The sequence below is a fragment of the Rhinoderma darwinii genome, chromosome 11, assembly GCF_050947455.1.
Source record: "Rhinoderma darwinii isolate aRhiDar2 chromosome 11, aRhiDar2.hap1, whole genome shotgun sequence".
In the NCBI taxonomy this organism is placed as follows: domain Eukaryota; kingdom Metazoa; phylum Chordata; class Amphibia; order Anura; family Rhinodermatidae; genus Rhinoderma; species Rhinoderma darwinii.
In genome coordinates this window covers 50089845-50114894 of record NC_134697.1, presented here as the reverse complement: position 1 = coordinate 50114894, position 25050 = coordinate 50089845, and the positions used below count along the sequence as shown (strand labels likewise).

The following is a 25050-nucleotide window of genomic DNA, read 5'->3' as shown; positions in this document are numbered from 1 at the left end:
GAAATAGGGACCCATTATTCTGTTAGTTCAGCTCAATAGACCAGCAGTGTGAAACTGGCCTTAGTCTATATCCAGCCTGTTTTCTAAGGTAGATGTTATAGTGTATTGTGCATTGTTTCTTGAGGGTTATTTGTTAAAGCAGCTACATTTCATATTGTTGTCAATTATATTCAATATTTTATATGTATTGCATTATACTTCAGACACTCTGACAGAGGGTGGTCGGCTTACCGTGACGGCAGCATTGAACAGATGCCTACTTCTCTGACAGTGAAACTTTATGCAGACATACCAAGCATATGCAGGTGGTTAGTCAGTGCGATATGTCTACAGGGTAATGTACTGGAAATGATGCCAGGGTTTAGTTACTTCCTGAAACCAAACTAACGGTTGTGTTCAATAACCAGGATCAGAGAGCCATTCATTGGAATTGGTGCATTAATTGTTGTGGAACTTTTGCTCCTACTCTGTGACAGATTGTGTTTCTTCTTTACTTCTAATGTTCTTTATATAATAGATTTACATTTTATACACACAGTTGTAGCAGAGCTAGATTAGTCATGGGACTGTTTATGTGCAGCATTTTTAATTGGTAGTTTACATTAGTTGGTGTGTGTGTGTGTGTGTGTGTGTGTGTGTGTGTGTGTGTGTGTGTATCACACACACACACACACACATTGTTTTATGTAAGCACAAAATTACGGTCTTCTTTAAAATTTTCATTTACATTTTCATTTTCCCATCACGTAAGTCAGATGACTGCCTCTTCTGCTATCAATCAGATTGTTTGACATAATAAATATTCTTTTTACTCAACAGCGCTGGAGAATAGACAAAACATTGGCTGAGCCAAGGTGAACGTGGCATTATAATACAGTCCCTAGTACTAGCTAACCCACAGATAGTAGAAACAATATCATGTTGTCCACCAAAACTCCAGTGGGCACTATAAGACAATCTGTCTGAATATTACATGCTGTAGATGTCAGCGAAAGGAAATATTCCCTTTTAAAGGAGTATTCCATCAGCTCACGTCTCATGTCCTCCATTATTCCTCTAAGCCTGAGTAAAATGGTAGAATGTCAGTAATTCTGTCTCGGAAGTCTATGTGGAATATGAAGTTACGAAAAGGCAGAAACCGCTGAGCATCTCCCATAGACTCCCATAGACTTCAGTGGAGTAACTGTAGAATTGCCCCTCCTATCCCCCTATTTTGCCACGGGTTAAGAGTAGTAACTTTTGTGAGTAGAAACAAGCACTGTGATCTAGATCATCATTAACCCCTTCCTGACATCCGCCGTATATATACGGTGCTGTCGGGCAGGGCTTTACGCAAAGCGCAGTACCATTACGTATATTACAGCTGGCACCCTGATGTAATGGCCAGGACCGGAGCTAGCCTCCAATCTGGCCGATTAACCCCTCAGATGCTGCGTTCAATAGGGATCGCAGCATCTGAGGGGTTTTTAGCCACCGGCACCCCAGCAACGTGATCGCTGGGTTGCCAGTGGCTGCAATGGCAACCGGAGTCCTAATACTGGCTTTCGGTCTGACAGCAACGGAAGCCTCCTATGCCCCGCTCGGAGACGGGGCCTAAAAGGCTTCCGGTACCAATAGCAAGATGGCGCCGGCTCATAAGCTGAGCCGGCGTCATCAGCAGTGGGTGTCCGCTGTACTGTTACAGTGGACACCCTGCTGTAACGACCGGAACCGGAGCTAGCTCTGATCCCTGCCATTAACCCCTTAGATGCAGCGATGGCTGCATCCTAGTGGTTTGTAGCAAATCGACTGCCCTGCCATGCGATGGCAGGGCTGCCGACTTCTACTATGGCAACAGGAGGCCTAACAATGGCCTCCTGCTCTGCGATTACGGAAGCCAATTAGGCCCTGCCCAGAGGCGGAGTCTGATCGGCTTGCTGTCAGTGAACACCTGACCGTTCTAATACATTGCACTACATAGGTAGTGCAATATATTATAACAGTAATCAAACAGTTGGACCTTCAAGTCCCCTAGTGGGACTAAAAAAAAGTGTCAAATAGGTAAAAATAAAAGTTTCAAGTAATAAAATAAAACACAATCGTCCTTTTTCCCTTATCAAGTCATTTATTATTGAAAAAAATAAATAAACCATTCATATTTGGTATTGCCGCGTCCTTAACGACCTGAGCTATAAAAATATTATGTTATTTATCCCGCGCATTAAACGCTGTAAAAACAAACAAACAGAATTACAGTTTTTTTGGTCACTTTGTCTTCCAAAAATTTAAATAAAAAGTGATCAAAAAGTCGCACATATCCCAAAATGGTATCTATAAAAACTATAGCTCGTCTTGCAAAAAACAAGCCCTCATACAGCTCCGTCGACTAAAAAATTTAAAAGTTATGGCTCTTACAACATGGCGAAAAAATACATTCTTTTAACAAAAGTAATTTTATTGTGCAAAAAGTTGTAAAACATAAAAAAGTGCTATAAATTTGGTATCGCTGGAATAAAGTTAACGCTGTATAAAAAAAAACACCTGCCAGAATTGCTGTTTTTTGGTCACCTTGCCTCCTAAAATTTGATCAAAGAGTCGCATGGTACCAATAATAACTTCAGCTTGTTCCGCAAAAAAACAGCCCTCATACCACTACGTCTATGAAAAAAAAACATTAGTTAAGGCTCCAATAAGTCAGGAAAGAAAAATATGCAGTTGTGCCCGAGGGGAACATTTCTTCTGTTTCACGAGGCGATTTATCAAGGCAGTAAAATTAAGGAACCTGGAAGGGGAGAGCCCAAACATATCTGCTGGAAGCGAGGGTGCCCGTATTACACCAGGACAACACTTCCCAGCATTTCCCCAAACTGCAAAGGTGCGGAGTGTGGACAAAAAGGGGGATAAGAATTGACACCATCTATCAGTGCGATACTGGCCTGTGCAGAAAGGATTGCTTCACAGCATAACACACATCTATGGATTATTTTGCCTCATTATTATACCACCTGACTATGCCTTTGATGTACTCTGCCCGGCTTACATATGCCCCCATATTATAAACTGAAATAGCAGTAAACCTCCAAACAAAACTACTACCAAGCAAAATCCACTCTCCAACAGAAAAATGGCGTTCCCTCCCTTCTGAACTCTACAGCGTGCCCAAACGGCAGTTTACTTCCACATATATGGCATCGCCAAACCAGGGAGAACCCTTTTAACAATTTGTGGGGTGTGTGTCTCCAGTGGCACAAGCTGGGCACGACATATTTGCCACTGAAATGGCATATCTAGGGAAAAATTGCTATTTTTACTTAGCACCATCCGCAGCGCAATCATTTATGGAAGAGACCTGTGGGGTAAAAATGCTCACTACACCCCTTAAATGCATTGAGGGGTGTAGTTTCCAAAATGGGGTTCACCTCTCAGGGGTTTCTTTTATTACTTCACATCATGGCCTATGCAATTGTGAACCAAAACATTGTAAGTCGCCAAATTAGGCCTCACTTTCGCATGGTACCCTTTCAATCCTGAGCCCTGTCGATCGTCCAGGCTCGTAATTACGAGCACACAGCCGGCCGCTTTTGCGAGCCGTGCTGCCATTATAAAGTATAGCAGCACGGCCGGTAAAATAGAAAAATAGAACATGTTCTATTTTTTTAACGGCACGGGCACCTTCCCGTGAGAAAACGGGAAGGTACACGTGGGTAACAGAAGTATATGAGCCCGTTATTGCGGGTCGTAATTACGATCCGCAATAACGGGTGTTTTTACGGTCGTGTGCATGAGGCCTTAAAAAGGAATTTCTACAAAAAACCGTTAATTTGTAAATTTCACCTACTTTGCTTTAATTCTTGTGAAACGCCTAAAGGGTTAAGAAACTCTCTATATGCTGTTTTGAATACTTTGAGCGGTGCAGTTTTTAAACTGGGCTGATTTTTGGGGGATTTCTAATATATAGGGCCCTCAAAACCACTTCAGTACTGAACTGGTCCATGAAAAAATAGCCTTTTGAAATTTTCTTGAAAATGTGAGAAATTGCTGCTGAAGTTCTAAGCCTCGTAACGTCCTAGAAAAATAAAAGGACGTTCAAAAAACGATGCAAACCTAAAGTAGACATATGGGAAATGTTAGCTAGTAACTATTTTGTGTGGTATAATTATCGGTCTTTCAAGCAGATACATTTAAAGGGAATGTGTCGCTAGAAAATGTTTTTTAATTTTTTTTAGTTAAACAGTTAGTGTATAAATAATTAAACATTGTTCTAATTTTTTTAATTTTTTCACGAGTCAGGAAATATTATAAATTAGATTCTAATTTATAACATTTCCCAGTGCTGGTCACTAGATGGAGCAATTCCCCAAATTGCAGCATTGGCATGTGGTAAAGCAACCACATTGCTTTATGCTGCAAAATTTGAGAAAACACACTCGCTCTAGTGAGCTCACAGAATCCCCCCTCCCTTATCCTGGCTAGTGCCGGGAGAAACGAGGGGATTGAACGGTCAGACCTCCTACACTGTGTGTCGCCATTTTTTGAGCGAACATACAGTGTAGTAGGTTTACATACAGTAGTAATCACACACTAAAACACGTACATACACAGAAATAACTTACCTGCTCCTGCCGCCGCCGCTCCCTCCAGTCCGTCCGCTCTGTCTGCTCCCTCCGCTCCAAGTGCTTTCATTAGAACACAAGTCCGGAAGCCGCGACCGGAAGTAGTCATCTTACTGTCCGGCCGCGGCTTCTGGTCCACAAGAAAATGGCGCCGGACGTCGCTCGGCCAAAGACCTTCAATTTGGACTGTGTGGGAGCGGCGCATGCGCCGTTCCCACACAGACGGCGTACAGCATAGTGGATGGAACGGGCCCCGTTCGCATTCACTATGGGGCTGTATGTGCTGTATTCCATGTCTGTATGTGTCGTTAATCGACACATACAGAGATGAAAAAAAAAATGGCAGCCCCCATAGACCAGAAAAAGTTCAAAAATAAAAAAAAGTAAAACACAAACACACAAATACATTTTTTTTTTAACAAAACACTAAAAGCAAACTGATATAAAAAAAATTAATTTCGCGACACCCTTCCTTTAAATTGCGAAAAATGCTAATTTTTGCACATTTTTTGTGTTTCTCACAAATAAATATTAAATTTAACGACTCCATTTTTTCACTAAGATAAAGTCCAATATGTCACGAAAAAAATTATCTCTGAATCGCTTTTATAGGTAAAAGCATTCAAAAGTTATTACCACATAAAGTGACACATGTCAGATTTGAAAAATAAGGCTCTGTCAGGAAGGTCAAAAGTGGCCACAGCGGGAAGGGGTTAAGCGGAATCCCCTACCCTTTATTTTTTCTCGCCCTATTTGTTCTGTTTTGTTTTATATTTTACTGCTCTGTAATGTTAGTGATTTTGTATTATTCATTTTGTTACCTTTTGAAAGAAATTGCTAAAATAAACAGAGAATTTAGAACAAGAAAAAAAACAGTGAGGTGACAGCTAGCTAAGGGCCGGTCCACATCAGCGTTGGGGTTCCGTTCATCCTTTTTGTCAGAGGAACCGATGGACGGAAAGCCGAACGGAAGCTATAGCCTCCATTTGCATTACAATTGATCTCAATGGTAATGCTTCCCTTTCAGTTTGTTTCCGTTACGTAAAGTTTCCATTTTTCTTTCACGGAAACAATAGCGTAGTGCTAACTAAGGCGTCCATCATCCTTAGACATTTAAGGATCCGTTAAAGGTATATTCATCAAATAAAAAGGACATAAAAAGTTCATGATGTATGCATTAAACAGATCCCATAATAGTCTATAAGTGACGGATGCCACTATTAATGTATATACGTTAAATGTAGGCCAAAAATGTTATGTGAATGGGACCTAAAATTCCTGAGGGTTTACCTATTTAAATACGTTTGTATGTATGTGTATATAGATATATATCTATAGATGTATATAAATATATAGAAAGATACATTTATATACATAGTCATACAGTACACATACATACGTACACACCTATAGCATGCCAATGTTACCGCACATGGATTTTTACTTTGTATGAAACCATATGCCCTTTTTCTCTGGGTTTTGTAAGTGTCTCGGTGCTGCACTTCCTCTTCTGAGTCATACAACAGACTTTTATTGGGGGGAGGTGGGTAATTCGACCTTGTTACTGGCGAGCCAAATGCATTTCTTCTTCTGGCTTACACAAAGCATGCTAGTTATGCATTTGGCCATAGTTTGCAGCCTTAAGCTGAGCAGCTGCTCTCTGACAGTTCATGTAGACAAGTGCAGCATGCTGTCATACAGGAGCTCTCACACTCCAGGACCTGCTCATCCTGGACTGTAGGAAGATATGACTCTTCAGTGGAAGGTGCATTGACAGGTAAAATACAATAGGCTTTTTATTGAGGTGAAAGGGAAATTTCACAGCAAGGAACTGGTTATGTATTATTTTACATGAAACAGTCTTCTAAAGTATTACAAGCCGTAAATTCAATCCTAGTGTTCTGCTGTGTTTTCATTGTACTTTTATGCGTATGGTTTGTTGATGACTTTTGTCTATTGTGTAATTCATGTTTTCTTTATGTTGGGCCATCAGACAACTTATATAATAGATTTATATTTGTACAATATATGCCTGTTTCTGCATGAATAGATACTCCATAAAGTTATACTCTGTATTTTATATGTTAGATTATAAAAAGTCCATGTTTGTAGAGGAAGCCTTCTCAAAACTCAGCAGGGACTGGCATGTTACTGAAGTTAATGCCAAGGAAAGCATTGTTTTAGCCAAGATTTTCTTTTTTTGTATAAAAGTAATAAAGCTAGTAACCCTCAGATTTAATGCCTTCAAATTGTTGGTTTAAAACTTTCTGGTTTATTAGGATTTACTATTTATTATAGCACGGAATATAGTAAGGCTCCCAGAGAAAAAAAATAAGATGATGGTTTTTTTAAGTTCTGAGATTTTTATTTAACAAAGAATTGTACAGCATTGTCAGTGTTTTGCGAGAACTGAAGTTTTGAATATATATGATGTATGATATCTGCTGAAAGTAGTTTGTTGTGTGACATGTATATTCTTGTATGTTTTGCATGGGTACGGCAATTTGTCTAGAAGCCACCTTTTTTTCTTTGTTTTTTATTCACAAGAAGCAGGAATTGTATATTGCATTTCTATTTGTTGCTTTTACTGTTTTAACACCTGAATAATACAAATAATATATCACTACCTGTCTACCACGTTAGGGACGTTAGAAGCCACAGTACAAGGAATGTATTGGTTAAATTATTACATAAATTACTTTGTAGCACTTACAATACGTCATTTAATGACATTTTAAGTCATTGATGTTTTTTCCCGGTGTTGCTATTATTGTGTATGATTCAATGTAGTACTGTACATGTTAAGCGGTTTGCTCGATCATTTAGCATTCGGTACAGCCTGTCTGCACACTGTCTTTAGAAACAATGCTTGTTATTAATATTATTGTTTAGGAAGTGCCAACATTTTCCAAGCGTTCCATCACAGTGTTGGCTGCTTGCATGCTGCTATTGCGATATATTTGGAGTACAAGAAAGGTATTATGGAATTACATGTACAATGTATTGCACGTTTGCTTATTAACTTAATCCAGGTATCCCCACAGATTCAGGCAGAATTTTACTTGCACTGCCGAGAGAGAGACTCGCTGTTCAGTAGACTTATTTCTGCGATCACATTTGTGATTACCCTTAGATCATGGAAATTCTCTCCAGTCAAGAACAATTTTATTAGTATTGTTACTTTTTCTTATTAATAAAGCCCATGCATTGGCGAAGTGGCACCACTATTATTTGTTGAAACATATAAACATATTTGTGTTTTGTGTATTAACGTCTTATTGAGATGAATAAGCAGCAATTCCGTAATTTTGTACAGTAAGTATAGCATTTTGAAAGAGCATCTGTCATTAAAGTGCTGGTTTTCTATGTTTTTTAACAAATGGTTGCAGCATAATCTAGAGCGCTTCTCATATAACCAATATGATACTGATTTTTTTAATCGAATGCCTGCTTATGAATATTCATTAGTATTTTCCTTTACATGCTGACAGCTGATTGGCCTGTCAAATGACCTTACATCCACTGCTGAGCAAAAACAAATGTGATTAGTCAGAGCTTTCACTGAACAAGTCTACAAGCTCCACCCCATAGATTAATTCAGAGATAGGCAAACCCCTTCTAATCCTTCACACAACAAAATGTGTGTAAAGGAAGCTGTTTGTCCCAGAATTTTGCTGTAATTAAAAAATAATAAAATAATAAAATAGAATGCTAAATTGCAGCACAGCCTAAGGCTGGGTTCACACCTGTGTGGCACATTCTGTTTTTCTGTTCTGTTATAGGAGCAGAAAAGTGGAATTCCATCTGTGACGATCCGTCGGGTTCTGCCATTGTGTCCGTCGTTTTTGTAAAAAAAATATCCCTGCATGCTGTACTACTTTGTTCCCTCTAATGTAACGGAATATGCCTCCAAAGCCCATGTGAACATAGTTGTCAGTTTAGAAATTGTGATGGAGAATGTGTGGCTTGGCACCACATTGTTGTTTTAATTACTATTGTCCATTAAATAAAAAAATACACCACAAGGAACTGATTTTGCTTGTGGCTAGGGGCCTGTTTACACCTGCGTTGGTGTTTCCGTTGTTCTGCTCAGTCCGTGGTGCATAAAAATACTGGAAGTGTCGGTTCCGTTGCATGACGGACACCGTAAGCGCCTGACGGTACCCATTGACTTTAATGCTGCGCTATTGTTTTGGATATTTTTGCACTGATCTGTGACGGAGGCCTCTCCGCAGCCGTCAGCGCACATGTTAACAGGCCCTAAAATATACGTATTCTGATTCCTCATAACTGCAGTACAAATAAGTTTTCACACCTTAGATACACTTTACAGTATCTTAATGGTGTGAGCAGGTTGCATCACTGTCTTATATACGTTAGTATGCATATTAACAACACAACAAAATATTAAATGTGAATCTATTTCTGTAGTGTTGAGCACTGATGGCTATATTTAACTTTCAAGAAACTGAATGAAATGTATTTGTGTTGCTTTGTCCAGTGAGCAGGAAGGAATTCTAATAATCATGGTGGTATTGGCTGTAGTTCAGAGTGCTGTGTGTGAGGCCACAGTCGGATGCCTTTTTTGGAATTTAATATCTAAAAAGTAATGTTCATGGTCCGCATCTCTTGTGGGAATTTGTCAAGGGGACAGCCATTAATTCCTTTCTGTGTTGCTAATTATTGAGGCCATTATCTTCTGCCCCCTCCCTTTTATTTTTAAGATTTTATTTTAATTCTGCATTTAATAAAGGTGGAAATACCAGTAGTAAGAGATTTGCACTGTAGATCACATTACACAACTTTTTTTTTCCCCTTCACAATTTCCTTTTAAGAGTGAGAATGTTTTGAAGCGAGTGTAAAATGTAAGGCTATGTTCACACGGGGTCTTTTGCCGAGTTTTTTGACGCGGAAACCGCGTCGCAAAACTCGGCAGAAACGGCCCGAGAACGCCTCCCATTGATTTCAATGGGAGGCGTCGGCGTCTTTTTCCCGCGAGCAGTAAAACTGCCTCGCGGGAAAAAGAAGCGACATGCCCTATCTTCGGGCGCTTCCGCGTCCGACCTCCCATTGACTTCAATGGGAGGCAGGAGAAAGCGTGTTTTATGCCCGCGGCGCTCAATGGCCGCGGGCGAAAAACGGCGCGATAATTGCTATTCACACGGAGTATTTTGGGGGAGGAATATCTGCCTCAAAATTCCGTTTGGAGCTTTGAGGCAGATATTCCTCCCCCAAAATACTCCGTGTGAACATAGCCTAAACGTTCTCTGCATTTCTCACCACCCAGCTGCTTTTGTTCCACCAGACATAGTGAACTAAAGGCATCATTTGTTTAATGTAACAAATAAAGGAAACTTTTATGCTGGCAAGTAGGACTGGGCGATGAATCGAACTTGATTAATTCGCCCTCAAGGCCTCTGCCGATTTTTTGTTTTTTAACAGAATCGTTAAACCTATTCCCTAGTGGCGCCGTGCTGCGGAAGGAAGCTCCGCCTCGTCACCTGTCTGGTCCACCCCGTCTAAGAAGCTGTGCCGTCACCTCATCTGGTCCCTGTTCTGTCCCAAATCTGCCTTTCACACAACCGTGATCGGGTTTGGAAAAACGGTCCGTGTGTCAGCTGGATTTCCCGGCCCGACCATGGTACATGTGAACGGGACTCCTGGCATCATAGTCATTTATGGTGCTGGGAGTCCCTGCTTCCCAACGGAACTGTTGTTCTGTACTGAACAAAATTATACAACACGGAACCTCAGTTCCGTGGGGAAGCAGGGACTTCTAGCTTCGGCAGCCTCTGGCCGGAGATTCCGCTCCAGGAGGAGCCCATGTCGTCACTGTCCATATATGGGCAGTGACTTCAGGGGCTGGCTCTAGAAGCGGAGTCCTCAGCCAGAGCATTGCAAGATCTCTGGCCGGGGACTCCTTTCTTGGGAAAGCCCTTGCTGTCACTGTCCATAAATGCCACTGTCCATACTGTCCTTCTCCTGGAGCATAATCCCCTGCTAGAGGGTTCCTGACACTCTGGCCAGGGATTCCGCTCCGAGAGAAACCCCTGGCGTCACTATCCATATATGGACAGTGAGATCAGGGGCTGCACCTTGAGTGGAATCCCCAGCCAGGTGCTATCTACAGGGGGGGGGGGGGTGACACTATCTACTTGGACACCATGGGCTATCTACATGGGCACCGTGGCACTATATGAGGGGTGTCACACTATTTACATGGGCACTGTGGAACTATCTACATGGGCTCTGGCACTTTATATGTGGGCACTATGTTACTTTATATGTGGGCACTGTGGTACTATGTGGGCACTATGTCACTTTATATGTGGGCATTGTGGCACTATGAGGGCACTGGCACCATGTGGGCACTGTGGTACTATGTGGACACTGTGGTACTATGTAGGTACTGTCTATGTGGGCACTATCTACAGGGGCATTGCGGCACTATCTACATGGGCACTATGATGTTTTCAGGGGGTTAGGACAAAAAAACAAAACCTGTCAAATTAAATCCATCCATTTGTTTTAACTGCCATTAAAAACGGACTGGAAATGGATGAAAATTTGGAGACACTAATGCAAAATGGCCATGAAAAACTGACGGTTAATCAGTCGTGTGAATGCAGCCGAAATAACTATGATGCAAGGAGTCCTGTTCACATGTAGCATGGCCTTATGTCATTTATTTAACACACAGTAGTTGGGCTGGTACTGCACAGGGTCTTTCTCAGACTATAATGTAATCTCTCCCTAAAGTGCCTGCTTGGTGCTATATGCCTGGCCCTGCTGCCATTTAGACTGCTCTCATCTGCAATGTCGGAGACTGGCTGAGGTGGTCACGGGCAGAGAGGGATGTTGGTGCATGCAGTGTATAATTGAACAGAGAACAGGTTAACAGAAGTTATAATCAATTAGATAGACATTTCTCCAATTGTAGTTCTGATTTTAAAAAAAAGTATTTGCACAGGTTAAAAGTTGTGAAGTACTGTACAATTATTATAGTAATATATCTTAAAAAGGTATTTATATAAAGAAAATAATTTATTCAATTATCTCTTGGTACTTTTTTCAGTTTATTTAACAGTAGTAAGAAAATTGAGATTCAAATCAAAAATCACTCATAGGGTTGAAAAAAGTCTAGATTTTATTTTTTGTGCAAAATCGCCCAGCCCTACTGGCAAGCCTATTTCTAGTGTACACCGGACCGAAATATAGTCCTGTGTTAATTTTGGCAATGCCAAAGATATAACTTTCTTATTGTTTAATATGTTGTATTTCAATAAAAGAGGCTGCTGCGGTCTACATATTCCACGCCACGCAATGTCTTGCGTATTTATTGGGGTAATAGGAAGAGATCGGAGTTGATGGAGGTAAGGTACGTTTTAAAAAGTTTGGTTGGTGACTTCTTCTTTAAAGGGGTTGTCCGAGATACCAACATTTTTTCAAAAACTGTGTCATACATTACCCCTTATACAGACAACCTAAATAAAGCATTATTTTTAAAAAAAATTCTACTTAGCACATTTCTTCTTTGAATTCAGCAGTTTGTTTACATGCAGTTCAGCTCTGGTTTGTTGATCTTTCCTTGTTATGAAACTTTTTTCCCGTGCACGCTCATTGCAGGCTGCAATGAGCGTGCACGTAGCTTCCAAGAGTTCATGTGAGCTGTCCTTGCTCCTCCCCGCTGACATCCTTCACAGGATTGTCTTCTTGCTGACATTCTTGAAGGATGGTGACCGTTCTCCCCCCCATTATGTTTTATTTCTCTTTTCAGGTCTATAAACCTCTTCGTGTCTCCCCTCACCCTCGTCCACCCTCACCCTAACCCTCACCCTAACCCTCGCCCACCCTCCTCTATCTCACGTCTCTCTCCACTAAGGCCATGTTCACACAGAGTTTTTTTGCCGGAGGAATATCTGCCTCAAAATTCTGTCTTGAAGTTTGCGGCAGATTTACCTCTCCCTGCACGTTGATTTTTGCGTCATTTTTCCCGGAGTTTTTTGTGCGCTGTTTGCGGTTTTGTTTGCCGCTTTGTTCGGGCCGTTTTTCGCTTCGTTTATCTTGGCATTTTTTGCTTGTTTGTTTGCGTCTTTTTTTGCTGTGTTTTATGTTGCGTTTATCGTAGCCTTTTTCGTATCGTTTCTTTTTTTGCATCGTTGTTTGCGGCTATTTTTGCTGTGTTTTTGGTTGCGTCTTTCGTGGCGTTTTCCCAGTAGTTTTTCGCAGCGTTCTTTGCCTCTTGGTTTGCGGCTTTTTCCGCGATGTTTTTCGCAACGTTTTCCGTGGCGTTTATCGTAGCCTTTTTTGCGTCGTTTTTCGCCTCTTTTTTTTGCGTCGCTGTTTGCGGTTTTTTTTTCTGCGTTTTTCGTTGCGTCTTTCATGGCGTTTTTCCTGTCGTTTTTCGTGGCGTTTTTTGCCTCTTTTTTCGCGGCTTTATTTGCGATGTTTTTTGCGGCGTTTATCGTAGCCTTTTTGGCGTTGTTTTTGCGGCTTTTTTTGCTGCGTTTTTCGCGTCGTTTTCCGTCATGTTTTTCGCCCACGGCAATTGAGCGCCGCGGGCATAAAACAACGGAAATACGCTTTCTCTGCCTCCCATTGAAGTCAATGGGAGGTCAGAGGCGTAAACGCCCGAAGATGGAGCATGTCGCTTCTTTTTCCCACGAGGCAGTTTTACTGCTCGCGGGAAAAAGACGCCGACGCCTCCCATTGAAATCAATGGTACGCATTTTCGGGCCGTTTTTTACAAGTTTTGCTACGCTGTTTCCGCTTAAAAAAAAACCAGGCGGAAACATCCCCGTAATTTCAGCCGTTATGGACGCCCTCGTGTGAACATACCCTAACAATGTAGGCTTAGATACAGGACCCCAGAAGATCTTATCCAGTTCAGGTCCGGGCTATTTTGCACCTTCAGGACCAGACACCGTTTAGCCCTTTTTAGCACGTGTTAGTTAAATGGCTATAACTTTTTTATTTGTTGGGCTAACGACGTGATTTTTGCGACGTTTTTTCCGTAGACTATGCAGGTTTCTTTTTTTATCATTTTTATACACACCTTTTTTGCAATTTTAGAATTTTCTTTCATAAAGTTTGAAAATATTAGTAAAAAAAAAGCTTTTTTACGTTTCAGCTATTTTTTTTTGGTAATAACATAGTTTTACCCTAAAATAGACCTTTTATTTGTGATCGTCATTGTCTACCGTAAATTTTTATATATTACATGTCTATATTAGGGTAATTGGGTCAGCGCTAGCGTTACAACAATGATTGGCGGGGGGAACGGTATTTTTTTGGGGTGGGTATTTTATGTGTATTTATTATTGTATTTTTTTTTGCACTTTACTTTACTATTTTTTTATTACTATGGTCTGTCCCCCAATGGTCAAAAAAGACCTTTGGGGAACTTTATATATTTTTTTTCTTTCTTTTACATGTTTTTCCACTGGAGCTGCACAGCAGCCCCAGTTACAGGGGAAATCAGCCCTCTCATAGTGACGATTGTCACTAATAGGGCTGTGCTGGGTCTAGTAAGACCCAGCAGCAGTCTGCCACTAACGGCACCCGGTGATCATGTGACCAGTCACATGATACCGGGAGGAATAGAGACAGCGCCGCTGCTGCTGTCTCTATTCCTGTACACAGCGCGCATTCAGCGCTGTGTACAAGTGATCAGAGAAGACAGAAGCAGCTAAAGCTGCTTCTGTCTTCTCCTCAGGGTCCCCGGCAGTCACTGACAGCCGGAGACCCGACATTCAGCTGCCCGATCGCGCGGGCAGCAAGTTAAAACCCGAGCCGTAGAAAGTCTATGGCTCGGGTTTTAAGGACCCGTCCCTGACCGCTGGCCGTAAAAATACAGCCAGCGGTCGGGAACCAGTTGTTAAACAGTGCACGGTGTCCCGCGGGCCGCAGATAACAGCCTCAAGGGCTGCATGCGACCCGTGTGCTGCATCGTGTTGTATAATTCCCTATCAAAGCCTACTATGTGTAGGCTTTGATAGGGGAAGAACTAAAAGTACAGAGGTCACTGTACCTTTCTAGTCCGCGGGTGCCGTCCCTCTTCACTTTTTTCACTGTGAACATGCATAGGCGCGTTCACAGTGAAAAGATGCATAGGCTGGGCGGGCGGGCACGCGCAGAAACGTCACGTCTCCAGTGACGTGTCGTGTCCCATCCGAGGTCTCGCTGGGGCGAGACCATGTGATCGGGACACGACACGACAGTGGAGGAGGAAGAAAACGTGACGTCAGAAGACATGTGATCGGCAGAAAAGAGCTGCCAGAACGGAGAACAGAAGCAAGATTGCACAGGTAAGTATATTAGGGAATAGTTAATGTGTGCATTGTGTGTTTAACTTTAAAATAAAAATATATCTCGGACAACCCCTTTAATACACAGGTCATGTAAAATGTTTCATGGACCTAAGGACACTGTCAAACACTATACAAGCTATAATAATGGTCAGTTCGTAAGGGTATGTTCACACGGAGAGTTTTCAGGCGTATTTCAGCGCATTTACGCCTCGAAAAACGCCTTGAAAAACAGAAGCAGAACGCCTCAAAACATCTGCCCTTTAATTTCAATGGGAAATATGGCGTTCTGTTCCGACGGGGTGTTTTTTACGCCTCGTTTTCCAAAAATGTCACATAAAAAGACGCCCGTGAAAAAGATGTGTATGTCACTTCTTGGGACTTTTTGGAGCCGTTTTTCATGGACTCTATACAAAAACCGCTCCAAAACGGCCGGAAAAAACGCTGCAACAATCGCAAGTGGCTTAAAAAACTTCTGCAAATCAGGAGCTGTTTTCCCTTGAAAACCGCTCCGTATTTTGAGACGTTATTTATTTTGTGTGTGCACATACCCTATGATGGTAAAATTGTTGCAAAAATATTATGGCCAGTATTTGGTCATGTTCACGCATTGCGGAAGAATCCATAGTGAGTCTGACTTCAAATAGGCATAAAAGATCAACAAGATAATTGTGTTGATTTTAACACTGATGTTACCCATTTCAGAATAAAGAGTGCTGTGAGTTAGAAAATGCAGAGCATGCCCTAAAATGCCCAGATTTATTTTTTTCTGTATCATTTCAATGTGGTTTTTAGAAACCTTATTCATTTGCATTGTACATTTGTTACAGGTTGTTGAGTCTGGCTGAATTTGAATTTAAAGGGGTTTTCTGGGATTGTTCTAAGGATAGAGGATTTTGATTGTCTGTTCTTAGAATAGGCTATAAAAGGAGTTTTCCCATTAGAGACATTTATGACATATCCACAGTAATAAATGTCAGATAGATGCGGGTTGTACCTATATCCAGAACCGGCCCCCTAATCCCCATTCAGCTGCTCTGTGTTGCGGCTGAATGAGGTGAATTCCGACTATGAAAAAGGTTATATGGTCGTGAGTTACGAAAAGTTTCCGTAAGTTCCATAGAACTGAATGGTAGTTATGGAAACAGCGTCGCTGTTTTCGTAACTCCCGACCATATAACCAGAAAGTGGCCGGGATTCAGCGAGATCAGACAAAGCTAGAATAGGGTTTAGGGGCCCCCATTCTAGAGATAGGTGCGTGTCCCAGAAATGGGACCCGCATCTATCTGACATTTATGACATATCCTGTGGATATGTCAAATGTCTCTCATGGGAAAACCCCTTTAACATCTGATCAGACACCCATGACAATCAGCTGAATGCAGACTCCCCTTTATTGTTTATTCAGGCACAGTGGAAATTTGGTTGTGGCTGTTTCTGACACTGCAACTCAGTCCCTTTCAAGTGAATCGGAATGAGCTGCGGAACCAGGCACAACAACAGCCAAATTCCCACTGTGCCTGAATAAACAATGTCGGGGACTCTGGCTGGCGTTTATATATAATCATTCTTCTTTCATTTGAAAAAATAGAAACCATATTGGTATTAATTTATTATTTTTATCTACTTTTAATTTGCCCTTGCCTTGAATTTTACCGTATAAGGCCCCATGCACACGACCGAGCAGTATTTACAGTCAGTAAATACTGCACAGAAAGGATTGCAACTTGGCATTTTCACTCTGAAAACTTTTTTAATTTATATTATTAGTAATGGGTTGGACATTAATGAAAGTCATATCTAATTGACAGGAAAGTTTAATAAATAAAGTGCCTAGAGACACAATCTAGAGAAAACATATGACATATATTATTAATGTTAAATCACAAAACCTGTTATATTTGAATTTGGCTCTCACAGTAAAAGAAGTTAAAGGGGTTGTTCACTACTGGACAACTGATGACCTATCCACTGGTCACCTGGACCCTGCACTGATCAACCGCTCCGGCTGTCTGCGGGCACCAGACTTCCATGCCGGAAGCAGTTGGCTCTGGTCACGGAATAGCTGCCGTAGTGCAATGCAATATACGGAGGCTACTGCTTCTGGCGCTGTACATTGCATACTGTGCAATGACATCCGGTGCCCGCAGGCAACCATATCAGTGCGGGTTCCGGGTGTCGGACCCGCACCGATGATATACTGATGACCCCTCTAAGGGGGCCCCTGATGTAATGCATGCGGTTTAAGGCTAGGGCTCCCAGTGTTCGATTGTAATGTAATATGTGTTGTTGCTGCTAATTCTTAGATGCCTGTTATTTAACAATAGCAACAAAATTTTCGGCCTCAATTTGCAGTGCTTGAAACCGCATATGCACAATCGATTTCTCATGAGACAGGTAAGTTGACATTAGCAGCAAAATTACACAGTAATCACTGCACTCATAAATAGCGGAATATTAGGGCCCCTATAAGATGCCCCAATACTTCTGGCCTACAAGTAGCAGTTATGCCCACTAAAAGACTTCTAGTAGTGCCAATCATGGGGCACATCATTATTTTGTTGTTTTTTTAGATCTACAATTTGTACAGTATATGTAGTTGTTGAACCTATTTTTTTTTTTACTTTTATCGCTCTGTAAAATTAATAAGAAAGCTAAATTGAAATAGACATTTTTAAAAAAACATGCAGATGTTTAGAATTTGTCAGATAGCAGAACTGGTTTTGAAGTTTCTTATTTTTCTATTCATTAAACCATGATTCAGAGGGTACAGGAAATTGATTTAAGCCTATTGGTCGGGTTGTTATGGGATTTGTTGATTTCATACCATAGCGACACAAAAGCTGCTTTGCTGATAAGCTTTTGGCTTATCTGGATTTTAGTGTATTATTTTAAAGATCTCCTGTTTTGTTTAATTAACATCTGTAGTCTTGTTAATGAGCAAGTTTTGTTTAAGTCATTAACTCTTGAGTTATTCAGTGGAAGATTGTGGTTCTACCTTGTAGATTGTTCACTTTTCTCATCTGTGCAAACATAATAATGCTCATAGCAATAAAATAGATAGAATTGAGGCAATTCCATTGACAAAGATTAAATAAAATGGGTTTGAGTTTTGTTTTGGCCTATTAAATTTAACCTTCTGTTTCTCCTTATTCGCTCCCTGTATAGTGCCTGGTGATCTAAGATATGTCTGGGATCAGGTAGCCAATGTACCTAGAAGTGACACTAAACCATTTTGTGTTGTCTTCTGTTAGTCACTTTCTTTTTTTTTTTTTTGGGGGGGGGGGGGGGGTTTGTTTGCTGTTATTGTACCTATTAGTATAACTATTCTGGCAACATTGTGCTTATTTTATAAGATTTATCATAGTTCCTACTGTCAGGTCCATTCATATATCCCGTATACATTAAAAATGGAAATAGGATTGAAGGCCATCTCCATGTGTTATAAAAAGGTGGTAGTTTTGATGAGCTTTTGTGTGTGATAAGACCGCAAACATGACAATTTTCTGTAAATTTGGAAACCATGGACAACCTTCAGGTCCACTATAACCTTCCTAAAATTATTCCTGTCAAGGCATCTATAGACTTTTGAGTTTGATGTAGCTCAGTATACCTCATTTTATTCATAAATATATATTACTACACCCTTTACCGCTTTACTTATGGTTTTTAGGCACGCTTTGACCCCCTGGTTTGTTTCCACTTTTTACAATTGAAAATTGTGATATTACCTTGCTCCCCTCTATACACACATTTGGCCTGGTACAGTTCATAAGATCCATGGCTTTCAGTACCACTTTTTTGTGACGACACACAAATTTACCTCCCTAACCCAGATGTCACCTTTCTGCTTTCCAGAGTTCCAGAGAGTTTATCCGCTATATCCTCCTTCTCCTCCTGCATCCTTAACCCCTTAAGGACACGGCCAATGTTTGTTTTTTCCTCCCTACCTTCCAAATGCCATAACTTTGTATTTATTTTTTTCGCCGACATAGCCGTGAGGGCTTGTTTTTTGCGGGACAAGTTGTAGTGTTTTTATGGCACCATTTATTGTACTGCATAATGTACTGGGAAACTGTCAAAAATATTTATGGGGTGAAATGTGCAAAATTGGTGGTTTTTGTTTTTACGGCTTCCATCAACCAGTAAAAACGTCATATTCACCTTATTCTACGGGTTGATAGGATTACGGCGATACAAAATTAGTTTTTTTTCTATGTTTTACCACTTTTATAAAAGACAAACTATTTTCTAAAAAAAATTGTTTTGTGTTATTAGCCATATTCTGAGAGCCATAACTTTTTTATTTTTCAGTCGACTGAGCAATGTGAGGGCTTATTTTTTTTGCGGGGCGAGCTGTCGTTTTTATTCGTACTGTTTTTCTTAGAGCTAAGGTGACTGAAAAACAGCAAATTCGGTGTTTTACAATTTATTTATTTTTTATGGTGCCCGGGTCAGGGCTTTAAAAGAGTAAAAAGGTGGCAGACTTGGGCCTTCATTAGGCCCCCAGGCGGTCATGACGACCAACAGCACCTTGCAATCACGTCAAAGGTGATGTCAATGGCACGTCGGAGGGGGCTGTCTCCCTGATTCTAACGCTTTAAATGGCGGAGTCGCAAATTGACTGTGGCATTTAAGGTGTTAGACGGGCGGAATCAAAGATTGGTTGTCGTGAGGTGTCGGCTGCGTTACAGAGCCGTCACCCGATCAGTATAGAGTGAGCTCAGCCTGTGTAACGGCTGTCACGTACTTGTACGTGGCATGTTGTTAAGAAGTTAAATTCAACATGGTGAAAACTGAGAAGTCTACTGCCTTCTTCTGCCCTGTCTATCAGTCACCTGAGTGAATAGCAGCAGAGCTGCAGTTTGGCAGGACGGCCACTATGCAATGTACGGAGCTAACTGCTTACTTTGCATACTTTGCAATGACATCCGGTTCCTGCAGGCCACCGGAGCAGCTGATCGTGCGGGGCGCGGTTGTCGGACCCCCCACAGATCATATACTGATGACCTATCCGGTGGATAGGTCATCAGTTGTCCGGTAGTGGACATCCCCTTTTAACCTACTGTCTCCTTCCTTTTTCCCTTGTAGATTGTAAGCCCTCGCAGGGTTCTCTCTCCTTCAGTACCAGTCCATCATTTATTTATTAAACTCATGTTTATTGTACTTGTTGCTTTTATTGTCTCATGTTATGTACTTTAACCCCTTTTTGATATGTTCAGCGCTGTTGAATTATTAGCGCTTAAAATTTTTTATAGCAATAATAATCTTCCATTTACCCTTTGTTCCAAACTATTTATAAAAAGAAAAGTAAAAACAAACCAATTCACAAGAAAATGTACAAGTTTCAAGACTGCGACTCACACAACAAAAGTCTGTGCAGCCCAAGCTATATGAAGAATTGGAAAACGTAAAAAATATTTTATTGTTTTGAAGGGGTTTTCCCTCATGATTGGTGGAGGTCGTGGTCTGACCACTAATGATCAGATATTTATCACCTATTAATTATGCCAAAACACTTTTTAATTAGCAATTTCATCATGGGTCATATATATTCCTGTAACTATTGCTTTATATTAGTACTAAAAGCGATGCATACTTGTATATTGTTGCATGGTCATTAATTTTTGCTTTTAACCTTACTTTTTTATTTTAGAACGCCAGCCGTGTTCCACAATGGCAGCATCAAATTCCCAGACAGCTAGTGCAGTCGGACTGAGTAAAGAGTTGGTGGATCTTCAACATCTCATTCAGTTCCCAGAAGAGATTGCAAGCATTCTTACTGTTCAAGAACAGGAAATTTATCGGAAAGTGTTGCCCATTGATTACCTCTGCTTCTTGACAAAAGATCTTGGGAGTACTGAATGTCAGACCAACTTTCCAGACATTAAAACATCTTTGTCAACGACTCTTTTGGAGATGAAGAATGGAAAATATAACACTGTGGAAGGGCTTGTGTCAAGATTTAATGAGGTTAGCCTTTATCTGCTTTTTCATGTCTTCAATAATCTGATAAACCCCTACCTCACTTTTCCTTATGTGATATTCAGTGTTAAGGTGCCCATACACTTTAAGTAGCCGTCAGCTGAACGCTTGTTTGGCTGATATTCTTTCCTACTCTCCCATACACATGTATGCTAGGCCCGGCTGAACGTGCAAGTGTTTACATTGGGAAAAGGGGAATAAGCCACTGCTAGACTCCTTTGTTAAAATCAAAAATTGTCGATCCTTCTGTCCCTCGACTTCTGCCGTCGAAGTAGTCGGGACACCCCCTATACATTAGATAGTCAGACAGCTTTTCTCTAATTTGTATGGGCACCTTTTAGCCACCATGACTTCATGTGCCTGACAGGATATTGTGTGATCAATGAATACTCTGTACAGTCCCTAAACCAGTATGGAGGTGTGTTCCAGTATTTTGGACGACAAGAATAGAGCTCCAGACTGTTATTCTTGGCATCAAAAATTCCAGAAAGCTTGCCAGAATTCTTGATGGAGGTTCACAACACAAGTGTGAGTAGAGCCTAAGGGTATTTTTACACATGTTTTGGGGCAGTTATGTAGTACTGCTTGTAAAATGTAAAAAAGCTGCATGTGAACGTATGCACAGTGTGACTCAAGATCAGTATATGGCGTATAAAGCAATGTATTTGCAAAGCTACTTAACATTTTATATAGCTTATATCTAGATGTAAATGGCCATATAGAGTAAAAAAGTAAACCTGGCTTTATTCTATTTTGACATTTCTTGATCTGTTGAGGATTCTTGTTTTGATCCCAATATTACATCATGAATGGACAATTTTCTGCACTGTAGGAGATTTCTTTGTTTGAGTCAATACTGTTATGTGCAAAGGCAACAACAGCAGGTGATAGTTTCCAGTTCTCAGAGGCAGACTTTGTTTTTGTGTGTGGTCTTCACCAAACGCCCTCCAATCTTAACTGTATAATTGGATTGGCTACATTTTAGTTATTGTGAATGTAAGTAGAACACAGACGTTTGCCACCTGTGAATATGGGCAAGTAAGCAAAAATGGATGACTTCATTATATATATAACACATTTGCAAAGTATAGGCTTAAAATGAAATGCATTCCTTAGTATGTGGGATTTGTTGGCAAAAAATGAGATTATTACAATATGCATCTATGTTAACCAAGCATGTCTGAAACTATTCACAAATACATACGTATGTGTCCCCATACTTCGTTGTATTTGGCACTGCTCTTTATTTTGTTATCTCTCTTGTAACTATTAACGGACTCTGATAGCAGATGGCTCCTGTGCAAAAATAAATTTTGAGCCTCTTGGTCCCCAGCAAGTGATTTACAAAGAGCAAGGTGCACTATATAGAGCAAAGAAACCTATAAGACTGACGGCAGAAAAAGACCACGTGGTCCATCTCGTCTGCACTTATAGTATATCCTTTTTATTTTTATTTTAAGATAAATATATGTTAATCCCTGGCAGTTTTCTCCATGCATCTACTACTTCAGTAAAACAATATTCACTGACATTGCCACTGATGTCCCCCCAAAACTAAAGAAGGTTTTACACTGGGAGATTATCGGGCAGACGAGCGTTCACAGAACGCTTGTTGCCGATAATTCCCCTGTGAAAAGAGGGCTGCGATCAGCAGATTAACAAGCAATTGCTCGATCATCTGCTGGTTGTATCGTTTTAAAAAAGTAAAATATCGTTGTCAGCAGCGCATCTCCCTGTGTAAACATGGAGACGCACTGCCGACATGATAATAATGGATGGGGACGAGTGATCGGAGTAACGACTGCTCATCCCCATCCATAGCTCCATGTGACAGGAGCAAACGAGGGCCGATCAACGATGCCTGGTTGATCGGCGCTCGCTGCATCGGCCGATTATCGGTCGGTGTAAAAGGGCCTTAACTTCAGATTGCGCCTCCTTGTTCTTGTGTTTAGTTTCTTACTAAAAAAATACTCTCCTCCTAAACTATTTAAACTTTACAAATTTAAAGGTTTCAAGCATATCCTTTTGTTTTCTCAAGGCTATACAAATTAAGTTCTTTAAGTCTTTCCTGATAAGTTTTATGCTTAAAGGGGATGTTTGGTTTAGAAAACCCATTTTTACATACCCTACTAGGGAATTTTAAATTAATATCCCTCTTTAGGATCATCGTCTGTTATCCAAAAGTAAAAAGAGCCTCTCTCGCTCTGGAGGACCTGTCCTGTCCTGTATTACACAGACAACACATTGATGTGAATGGGCAGTGTGTAATGTTTAATTTACCCTGTGGTGGCGCTGTAGGAAAATTGATCACTTACTGCCAGGTTTCCCCACAGATTACAGCTGATTGCTGTGGTACACGTTGTGATCAGCTTATTGTCAAGGGACCCTTTCAACAAGTAGGGATTGTCCAAAGCGGAGAAACCCTTAGGGTATGTTCACACGCAGTGACCAGAAACGTCTGAAAATACGGAGCTGTTTTCAGGCGAAAACCGCTCCTGATTTTCAGACATTTTTTTAACAACTCTCGTTTTTCGCAGCGTTGATGTGTGATGTATGTTTGGCGTGTACGGGAAAAAAAGCTCATGATGTACACACTAAACATATCCATAGGGGCTGGATTAGCCTGACGGAGGACAAAGGAGTGTCCTTTTGGCCTCTGTTTTTGCTGGTATCGGTATAGACTATGCTATTTCATACAACTGGATCACACATAAAAACGTATACCGCACGGTATACATTTCTTTTAACAAGGGAGCCTATGGTTAACAGATGCCACCTTTATGGCATACGTCACAGATATCTGTTTACATATATGTCATAAGCTTTTCAATAGATTTTTATTACGTATATGTTAAACAGATGCCATAATAGTCTACGGACAATGGGTGCCTGTGATGGATACAAACAGTGACCCGTTTAATTTTGACATCTGTTTAATGTATACATCTTGAAAAGGTCATGAGAGTTCATAACATATAGGTTAAATGTATACCATAACAGTCTATGGGTGACAGATGCCACTGTTAGGCATCCACCACTTGAAACATTGAACTGCAGTTTCCATTGTTTAGACTAATTTACCAGTAGAGATAAATTAATTTCGATGTTGGACACCTCCAGGAATATCAACCCTATTATGCACTTTTATGTCATTGGCAAACAGGCATACTTTACCAACCAAATCTCTTCCTATGTGACTTACAACCATATTAAAAATAATAGGGCCAAGAACAGAACCTTGTGGTACACTACATGCAGCTAGTCTCTCTTCAGAAGGCGCACCATTACCAACAACTGTCACAGGTTTAAAGGAGGATGGTGTATACCATCTGTGTTGCCAGTTTGGCATGGGGCTAATCTGTGGAGCGGAGTCTAAGGAAATCCTAGGTGTTCACCCTTTAACTTCCACATGGAAATGTGGACTCGGCTGCTAAGATTCTCCAAGTCGATACCCCCCAGACTAGTCCCCGTTGGCAACGCCTGACCTGAACAGACAAGGCGGTAAAGCAGGCTTGTGAGGTACCCAATTGCTCAGGCCCAAAGCAAAGGGGAGGGTACCTTATGTACCCTGGGAAAGCTGGGTGGAGTAGTCCGTGCGCATTAGCGGACCACTGAGGACCTGGAGGAGAGCAGCGGTGTAGGTTGTGAGCCAGGTGGCCTGGAGGAACGGTGCGATGTTGGCCAGAATAAAGGAGAGACCGAGAAGAGAGGTAAGTTTACGGCTGGAATGGGCCGATGTGGACATGACAACAATGCTCTGATATCTATCTTTTAGTCAACTGCAAATTTACTGAACTATTCACTGTTCTATAAGATTTGTATGTATAAAGCAGTAAAAAGCATCCTACATAAGACCGTAAACATTGACAGAGACCTTCTTTATCTTATCTGTTGTAAATATAGCACCCCCCATTATTTTTTTTTATTATTCATTTCTTGTATTGGCCTGTGTCTGTGGTACGGCTCTGTTGAGCAGCAGCTTCTGTTTGCTTAATGTATCCTCAACTGTTCTAACACCCATCGTGTTTGAGATTGGGCGACATGCTACTGGTTGGAATGACGCTTACTCGAATTTCATTCATTCTCCTCACGATAAGATGATTGCAGGGGGTCCTGTTGTCGGGGTGAAGTGGCCGGCAGGTCAATGGGCTGCCTGTGTAATACAC

At 41.0% G+C, this 25050-nt stretch overlaps 1 protein-coding gene across 5 annotated transcripts in view; it reads left to right on the top strand.

Annotated features, from left to right (window-relative positions):
• Positions 1-25050, top strand: part of PLCE1 (phospholipase C epsilon 1) — a 218087-nt gene that overhangs the window by 105940 nt on the left and 87097 nt on the right. For all 5 annotated transcript variants that reach the window (XM_075841415.1, XM_075841418.1, XM_075841419.1 and 2 more), the window contains exon 4: positions 20556-20872. In XM_075841415.1, the coding sequence (XP_075697530.1) occupies positions 20556-20872 (317 nt within the window). The remainder of the gene's footprint in view (positions 1-20555; positions 20873-25050) is intronic.